The sequence below is a fragment of the Pristis pectinata genome, chromosome 22, assembly GCF_009764475.1.
Source record: "Pristis pectinata isolate sPriPec2 chromosome 22, sPriPec2.1.pri, whole genome shotgun sequence".
NCBI classification, from domain to species: Eukaryota; Metazoa; Chordata; class Chondrichthyes; order Rhinopristiformes; family Pristidae; genus Pristis; species Pristis pectinata.
The window spans coordinates 7,802,477-7,811,692 of NC_067426.1; the positions used below are offsets into that span (position 1 = coordinate 7,802,477).

At 45.7% G+C, this 9,216-nt stretch overlaps 1 protein-coding gene across 2 annotated transcripts; it reads left to right on the forward strand.

Annotated features, from left to right (window-relative positions):
* The first annotated feature begins 1,808 nt into the window (after positions 1 to 1,808).
* Positions 1,809 to 6,381, forward strand: LOC127581707 (5-hydroxytryptamine receptor 1D-like). Of its 2 annotated transcripts, none has more exons than XM_052036354.1 (3): positions 1,809 to 1,825; positions 2,697 to 2,808; positions 4,566 to 6,381. In XM_052036354.1, exon 3 carries the CDS (start codon positions 4,707 to 4,709, stop codon positions 5,835 to 5,837), a length of 1,131 nt encoding a protein of 376 aa, XP_051892314.1. In that variant the 5' UTR covers positions 1,809 to 1,825; positions 2,697 to 2,808; positions 4,566 to 4,706; the 3' UTR covers positions 5,838 to 6,381. The 2 variants fall into 2 exon arrangements, with proteins under 2 accessions (XP_051892314.1, XP_051892315.1); XM_052036355.1 differs by lacking the exon at positions 1,809 to 1,825 and adding an exon at positions 1,867 to 1,920.
* The last annotated feature ends 2,835 nt before the right edge of the window (positions 6,382 to 9,216 follow it).

The following is a 9,216-nucleotide window of genomic DNA, read 5'->3' on the forward strand; positions in this document are numbered from 1 at the left end:
ATGGGCATCTTGGTCAGCATGGACGAGGTGGGCCGAAGGGCCTGTTTCCATGCTGTATTAGTCTATAACTCTAAGTAAAATATGCCGTGCATTGTCTTGAAGGGCAAAGGGGTTACTTCATTGTCCTGGTGGATACTTATCCCTCAATCAACACCCATAAAAAGATCAGTCATTCTCATATGGGATCTTCCTGTGCACATTTCCTACATTTCAGTGACTGCACTTCAAATGTACTTCACTGGCTGGAAAGTATTTTGGGGCACCCTGGAATCGCGCAAGTTGCTAAACAACTTCGGTTATTTATTTAGTGATTATTATTCATTTAGGAAATTTTTAAAAATTGGCAGGCAAGTTCAGTAGCCAAGCAAACGTTATTTCATTTATTTTCATTATCAGAAAACAAAAATCAAAAGAGTGTTCTCTGAACTAACCAGTGGAATTGTGGCAGCTTCCTCTCCCACCAACGGGAATGAGGCAGGTGACCAATGAATCTACTTTGGGTGATGCTGGTCAAATGGTGAATATGAAGAGACTTCTCCTGTAATTGTTGCTCAAGGATTAGAGGCAATGTCAGCAAACAAAATAAACTGAAACTGATTCTATCAACATAACAGTGAAGTGCAGTCACTGTTGTAATGTGGGGAAAGAACTGAGTGTTTGTAATGCACCAAAATCTCCTTCCACAACGAAGCTATTGTATCTGTGATATTTCTTTTGCAGATGTACAACACTAATTAAGAGAGAAAAAAAACCTCTGGTGGCATTACAAGGTGGTGTCAGCCCCTACATTAGGGAATATGACGGAACAGACGGGGAAGAAGTGACGTGTGATTACCATTCGCTGACTGATCAGTCTGCCAGTAAGTAATCAGCAACTAGCACTAGGTAATTAGTTTATCTTTCAGGAAAAGACTAGATCGATAGGTAAAAGAAGAAAATGAACAGTCTCCAATTTTCTCAGTCACGTTGATGACCCCGCCCTCCCAAAGGGTTTCAGAGCACCGTTGTAGCAACACGGGAAGGGAAATGCGGGCACAGCAAGATCCCAGAAGCAGGGTTGAGATTTTCCTCCAGCAGAGCCGGTTGGGGTGTATTGCATTTATTCCAATAAGGTGCACCAGCCATCTGGAAGAGTTTCTGGTGCCGTTCGGTGCATTTCCTCATTCATCGCCTGGGGAAGGTCGTGTGTGAACTCGGCTCCTACCTGCCGGCCGATACACGTGTTTCAAAGGCGCTGGCGCCGGATCCTGCCATCGCACTTTCCGCACGGAATCCCTGGCAGTCCTTCGCCGTGGACCGTGCGGGCTCCTCAGCAGATAAGGCTGCTCCCAGCAATTTGCTACGTGTTCCTCGCTCTGCAACTCACCCGGTTGCTACAGTTCGGCGCGGGGACTGTGTTACAATACGACCCAAGGCAACTTCGCTGCTCCAGTTAGTCGAGCGAATCCGATACACCGGGCTCCAAAATGTAACCAAAGCAGAAATGCACCTGCCCGTTGATGTCTGATTCAAGATGAAGAGAACACCACATTCTTTTTGCCTTATTGTACGCTCTGATATTGATCTATGGACAGTCTCCGATGAAGAGTCCGCAAGGAGGGAGCGTGGCTGACGTTGGCAACTCTTGCACCTCTCCCTGCCCCAAGGATCGGGCTACCAACGCCATCCGTCGCCTAGGAGCAACCCTTCTAAGGGGAAAAATACACCTAACAGCCAGCAAGCAAGCTTCGCCGAGTCTTCAAGCCCGTTTAGCAAACTTCTGGGCTGGGAGGGAGAGGGAATAAAATACTGAAAAGGGGATTATTGGAGAGAACACACATATTGAGTAAGTATACCTTTCACTGGCTCCGGATTGTGCCTCCTCTGCAGATTGATCAATTGCACAGAATTTGCGGATTCGCTTCTTAAATATACTAAACGGTAAGGGATGTATGAATATTTCCACACGCCTTTATTTCCCTATTTGCTTTTTTGTAACTTTAATTACATCTGTGTCTTCTCGCTGCCCAATCACGTGTACACCGCCAGAACAGCCCCGTCCAGTCCTGCACCTTAAACTCTCACTCCGGGTGGTTTCATTTGTGAATATGTCCTCTTAACGGCGCTTTGTTGCGTTGTAACTCAGCTGTGTTTCAACTTCGCTTTCCAACAGATTTATTAGCTTCCTTTCCGACTTTCCAGTAAATTCGTATGTCATTTTAAATAAATTTAAGATTAGCATCGAGTTTCTTGGAGGGGGTGTTGAAATGTACCCCCGCCCCTGCACAGTTTCTGCCCTTTGCGGGTTTCGAAATCACCCCGCATGTGGAACTTCGACGTTAGCCCGCCACCTTTCGACCACGGGGGATATTTATTCCTACGCTGGAAGGTGGGGGCGGGCGCCCTCAGCCCCCCACCCACACCTCCCACCCACCCCCCCCCCCCCCACCCCCCCCCCAACCCCCCCCCCCCCACACCTCCCACCCACCCCCCCCCCCCCGGGGACAGTCGCGCTGTATGAATATTTAATTAAACAATTTTACAGTTACAACACTGTTGATGAGGTTTGCAGACTTGAACGCTCGCTGTGAAAGCCAGGATTTTGTTCCCAGTCCCTTAAAGTGCAGGCTTCAAAAAAAGGACTTTATGATTTTTGTGGTATATGTTGAGTAAATCGTTCTCAGGATGAGGGTGTCACTGGTATTGTTCACTCCTAGTTGTCCCGGGAGCTGTTTGGGGGCAACTTGGAGACGCGTGGAGCGACCTCAGAAGACAGTTACCATTCCGCCGTGTTCCAGAGGGTCTGGAGTCACACATAGCTCGGACTGGGTAAGCGAACTGATTCTGGTTCCATCAGATACAAGCGTATAATTTGGGGGTTTTAAGATAAGATACCTTTATTAGTCACATGTACATCGAAAGCATCCGGCTCACTTTCCTCTAGATTGGATTTTGTTTCCAACTGATTTTAAATTCCCAGTGTCACGATGGATTTTTTTAATTCACCCTTCTCTATTAATCTTGGCTTCTGGAACCTGCATATTTCTGTTAACGTTTCATTCGGGTTTTGATTAACATCAGTCAGGTGTGCACCAGAGATAAGAAACTAAACTGTTTGCTCTAGTAACCAATCTCTTCCAACAGGCACGTTCACATTACCTGTTCTGGGCCTCAGAGGATTATTATGATTTTATTTTTGTTTAAAAGTATTGGAGAATTGAAGTCACTGCTATAAGATCAATGTGCATTCTTTCCACGATTTCAGTGCAGGCTTGTATTGTGATATTCTGGAATTTGCTTTTTTTGTTGTTGGGGTTGGTGATGCTTTTAAATGCAGTTTATTCTTAAAAATTTAAAAACAAGAAACCAGCAAAACTGCCCCACAGTGAGCTGATTACTCACATGATGGAGACACAGGAGACTGCAGGGGCTAGAGTCTGGGACAACACACAAACTACTGAAGGAACTCAGTGGGTCAGGCAGCATCTGTGGAAGGAAATGGGCAGTCAATGTTTCAGGTCGAGACCCTTCACTGACATTTCCCTCCTCAGATGCTGCCTGACCTGCTGAGCTCCTCCAGCAGTTTTTGCTTTACTCTTATTGATGTTCTCTGTTGCCCTTTTTTGAACAAGACTAAAGCAAGGATGGTGAGGAAAGAGCAGAGCAATAGGGTTGATTGGCTGTGTCATTACCAATCCAAAACAGGCTGAGTGGGTGTAATGTTGTGTGAAGCTGGGGTGGGCCATCACTGCTCATAAGCTTCTGTTCCTTGTCTTGCCTCCCAGAGTTCGTGCAGACTTAATGGTGTCGGGTGGAAGGAATGCTAAGCGTAGATTCATTGAGTCAAAGAGCCTGTTTCTGTGCTCTATGGTTCCATGACTCTAACTCAGAGCAGAATGCCTTCAGTGGCTGAAGCTGTTAGTCAGGACGACCTGACATGCTAGGGTTAATAGAATACCAGAGGGTGAAGTCGTGCTTCGGGATAAAATTGCAGGTAGCTGTACATTCTGTCAGCTGTGCTCACTGGTGGAACGCTCACCTCTGAGCCAAGCGGCTGTGAGTTCAAGCCCCACTTGAGAGAACTGAGTACAAAATCGAGGCTGATTATCCAGAGCATTGCTTAGGGAGTACTTTAATGTCAGATTAAACATTAAACTGGTGCCCTAGCCAATATTTATCCCTCAACCGACATGACTGGAATACATAATCCTCATCTCATTTATATTTTATCAGATCTTTAATTAGCTGTTAAGTTTCTTGCATTACAACAACAGCTACACTTCAGAGATGAACTTAATTGTCTGTCGGGCATCCTTGGAATTGGAAAGTGCTGTGCAATTGCAAGTTCACTCCTGTCTTTTTGAAAGTTAGTAGTTTTTGTATTAAACATTGTAAATGTCAGTAAATCTTTAATTACATAGACAACCCATTAATATAATGCTTTTGACTTTATTCATTTAATGCCAAATTGTAATAATACAAACTGCAACAAAGGATTTTAGCACATGCTGACATGCTTTCATGCATTAGGATTATAACGTTGTAAATTTCTATCAGTAAATTGTTTTTCTTCTTTCCTGCACTAGGTATGAAATATTGCTTGTATAATGGGTCCAGCCTCCACAACAACAGCAACTGCCACTGTGTTACTTGTGTCATGAATATAATAGTTTAGCACAGAGTTGGAAAAGAACAATGACTTTTCTTCGGATCTGCACTCATTGACGATGGACCACGATAATTACTCCGCAGTTTCCCTTGAAGATGTGATAACCAACTCCCCAGAAAATTCCACTGCAATGCACATCAGCTGGAATGAAAATGCTCAACTGGGGCTGAGGATTTCTCTATCTGTGGTGCTGGGCATCATCACGCTGGCGACTATTCTTTCCAACTCGTTCGTGCTTGTCACCATTTGCCTCACTAGGAAGTTGCACACACCTGCCAACTATCTCATTGGGTCTCTGGCTGTGACAGACCTCCTGGTAGCTATTATGGTGATGCCCATCAGTATTGTGTACACTGTCATCAAGACCTGGACCTTGGGACAGATAATGTGTGATATCTGGCTGTCTTCTGACATCACATTTTGCACTGCATCAATCTTGCACTTGTGCGTAATTGCTTTGGACAGATACTGGGCCATCACTGATGCCTTGGAGTACACCAAACGACGCACGCCTGGCAGGGCGGGCCTGATGATAGCTGTGGTGTGGGTCATCTCCATCTGCATCTCTATACCACCACTGTTTTGGAGGCAATCGAAAGCCCTTGACGAACTCAAAGAGTGTGCGGTCAACACCGACCAGATATTCTACACCATCTACTCCACTTTTGGAGCCTTTTACATCCCCAGCGTGCTGCTAATTATACTGTACGGCAGAATTTACTTGGCTGCCAGGTCAAGGATTCAGAAGCCACCCTCTGCCTTTGGGAAGCGCTTTACCACTGCTCAGCTGATCAGCGGGTCCACTGGATCTTCGCTGTGTTCTGTTGGCTTCACCAGCCAGGAGACCCTCCCTCACTCTGGTGAATCGCCAGTCTACCTGAACCACGTCAAGGTCAAGGTTTCAGACAGCGTGCTGGAGAGGAAAAGAATCTGTGCGGCCAGGGAGAGGAAGGCCACCAAGACCTTGGGGATCATCCTGGGTGCTTTCATTTTCTGCTGGCTCCCGTTCTTTGTAGTGGCCTTGGTAATGGGCACCTGCAAAGAGGCGTGCTGGTTCCACCCAGTCCTCTTTGACCTCTTCACGTGGCTTGGTTACTTGAATTCGCTCATCAACCCAGTCATCTACACAGCTTTCAATGAGGACTTCAAGCGGGCTTTCCAGAAGCTTGTGCGTTTCAGAAGATGCTGACCGAGAGGTAGTCCTGTGGGAATGGTGCATTGTCTGCTGTCAAGATCACAGACAAAGTGGGAGTGAGCAATGCACTGCAACCCTTTTTGTGTCACTTATTTGTCTGGTTTGTGTATTGTGTGTTTTAGTACTTTGTTTATCCCTCTGCAATAAGGGAAACTTGCACATGGAATCTTCAATGCACCTGTCAATTAGACCTCAAGCTACAAGGTTACGTTAGGCTTTTGTGTGTAAATGTGAATAAGAAAACATTGATTAGAATAACAAAAAAGTGACATTCTAAAATTGCACTACATGAACCTTTAGAATTTTAAATATTTATTTTCACTTTACTGCTAGTCTTTAAATGCATATATTAAATTTGCCATCTGTGGAAATGTGCAATACAGGACATATCTTTACTAAGCTAAGCTATATAACACTGTGCCAGCATGTCTTGACAACAATATTTGTTCTCAAAGAATATGGTATTGAAAGATACATACCATATTTAAAAGATGCCCTTCAGACATATGTATAAAATTATTTCAGCTATATTATCTCATTTTCCTTGTAATGTTGGCTAAATTTCTGTAGTCAGGGATGACTGGTTTGTTCCTTCATTAATAAATCTAATTTGCTCAATAGAATTTGAAGGCAAGGCAGATCGCATTCACCATTAATCCCTTATGTCTTCAAGAACAGCTGTTTCTTTATGAAAACTATAACCCACAATTTTACCACCAGCACGTGCTTACTGATATTTTTCATTTGGAACCCATTAAAGATGCAGTTATGCCAAACTAGTGCCAGAAGCTGTAAAATGCTTAGTGTAGCTAAGGTACCCCAGGGTGTATACATTGCCTACCCAATGTGCACAAGTGGCATTAACCCCAGCCACCCAACAGAAATAGGATGGGTTATTAACATCATCTAGGTGAGCTTCTGGAATTTTAACTGCACCCTGAACAAACAGTAGGAACACTGATCTTAAATATGGAGATCCAGATAGAATCTTAACTGTTGCCCTGAGAGAGAAAGTGGTTGTACATTCCCTGTTGGACAAAACCGCCAGGAACTAGATCAGGAAGCGGGGCTCACTACAGGTGACCGTGTGTACTTGTAGCCCCACAGTAAGGGGTCTGTTTGTTCAGAGTGGAGCATGAAAGGTTTGACTTCCTCTTTCCTGTACTCTCTTTACTGGAAGACCCTCCCAAAAGCTCCTCTTTTCCCCTAGATGCCAGTGCTTTTGGAGTTACTTTCAGTGTCTTCAATGTGTTGTCAATAGCACAAGTGCCCACTCCCATCGTGCCCCCTCCCCACCCCAACCACTTCTCGAAATTGGCCAAAAATTACACTCAGAGTGGCATTGTGCTGTTTTACACACTGGTGTAAAATCTTGCCATTTCCAATTGTTTGAAAGAGACTACAGATGCCCTAGTCGTCACCCAAAAATTTCATTGATTCTAGAGAAGCTCTCACAAGCTGGAGGGAGAGAGCATCTAAGGAACTACAGCCTGACATCAGTGGTGGGGAAAATGGTAGATATTTCAACTTCAGTGTTTAGGTTCAAATCATTTGTGGTAATTAGGTGCAATGTACTCAAGTTTGCGAATGCTATGAAGCTGGATGTCTGTGGGGGCTCTGTGAAGGACACTGAGAGGCTTCAGAGGGATATAGACAGGGTAACTGAGTGGCCGAGGACTTGGTGGATGAAATATAATGGGGGAAGCATGAGGTCACCGACTTTGGTAGAAAAAGAAAGAAAAGCAAACTTTTTTTCTAAATCTGGTGGCAAATTGAAAGCTGTTGGTGTTCAGATGGGCCTGGGTGTCTTCGTACATAATCACAGAAACTTAGTGTGCAGGTTCAGCAAGCAATTAGACAAATGGTACATTAGGCTTTATTGCAAGAGGATTTGAGTTCCAGAGTACGGATGTCCTGTACAATTATCTCCTCCTCTTTGGGCAGTCCCTTGGGATTGGAGGTGACTTGTTTGTACTGTAGTTCTGGAGGTTCTGGCTGATGAGGCAGGTAGAGTAGGAGGTGCTTAATGGAGTAGGTGGGTGGGTAGCTGGAGACACAAGAGATTGCAGATGCTGGAATCTGGAGCAACACACAAACGCTGTCTTCTGGCACCTTATCACAGACATTCGGTCTGTTACCTTGGCAACTCTGGTCCACAACCTGTCACAGACATTCACTCAGCATCACACAAAATGCTGGAGGGACTCAGCGGGTCAGGCAGCATCTATGGAGGGAAATGGATAGTCAATGTTTCGGGTCGAGACCCTTCATCTAGACTGAAAGACGGAGGGGAGATGGCCAGTATAAAAAGGTGGAGGGAAGGGGTGGAGCAGGATCCGGGTGAGGGGGGCTGATAGGCAGATTGGGGGGGGTGGGGGGGGGGGGGGGGAAAGAGTCTGAAGCTGGTGTAAGTGACAAAGATGATGGAATCTGACAGGAGAGGAAGGTGGAGCATGGAATCAAGTCAGGGAGGCAAGGAGGGCAGATGGGAACCAGTGGGGGGAGTGTGTGGGTGATGGGGAGATGGTGAGGGCCGACGAAGGGAAAGCAACAGGGTGATGGGTGCCGAGTGGATCAGGAGGAGAGAGAAAAGGGACAGAGGGGGAGCCGTTCCCACAAGTTGGAGAATTCAAATGTTCATGCTGACAAGTTGTAGACGACCCAGGTGGAATGTGCAGTGTTGTTCCTCTGGTTTGAGTTTAGCCTCACCCTGGTAGTGGAGGAGGCCGAGGACAGACATGCCGGTGTGGGAATGAGGAGGAGAATTAAAGTAGCTGGCAACCGGGAGATCCAGACTTCCATAGATGCTGCCTGACCAGCTGAGTTCCTCCAGTGTTTTGTGTGGGTAGGTAGTTTGAAAGGTGTGCTTTTGTGCTATTTTCACTGGGCTTCTGTGTGCTCCCAACAAATGGAGAGAGAGATTCTCAATGCCATCCTGAAGTTTCCTCCATCTTTTGACTGGTTGGGAGTGAGGGATTGCCATGAGTCAGAAGACATGTTACTCTTTAAAAGGAGACTTTGAGGACACCTTTGAATCTTTTTTTTCTCTGTCCACCTGGTAACCTACTGCCTTGTGGAGCTTGAAATGGTACTTCTCTTTTGGGATTGTATTGGGCATTCAAACACCGTGCCTGCCCATTGGAGCTGACTGAATGGAACGGGGGCCTCAGTGCTGGGAATGTTGTCCTGGGACAGGATGCTGACATTGGATTTGGAAGAGAAAGCAGCATATGGAAGTGCAGGGATCGCTGTCCAACCTCAACACTGCGATCATTGAGGGAGCTTGGAGTGACGCTTCTGTGTGTGTAATGAGCAATGGTAAACGCCATATCATTCACACCTCACTGCCAAACTGCTGCCGAGGTTCCTCAAT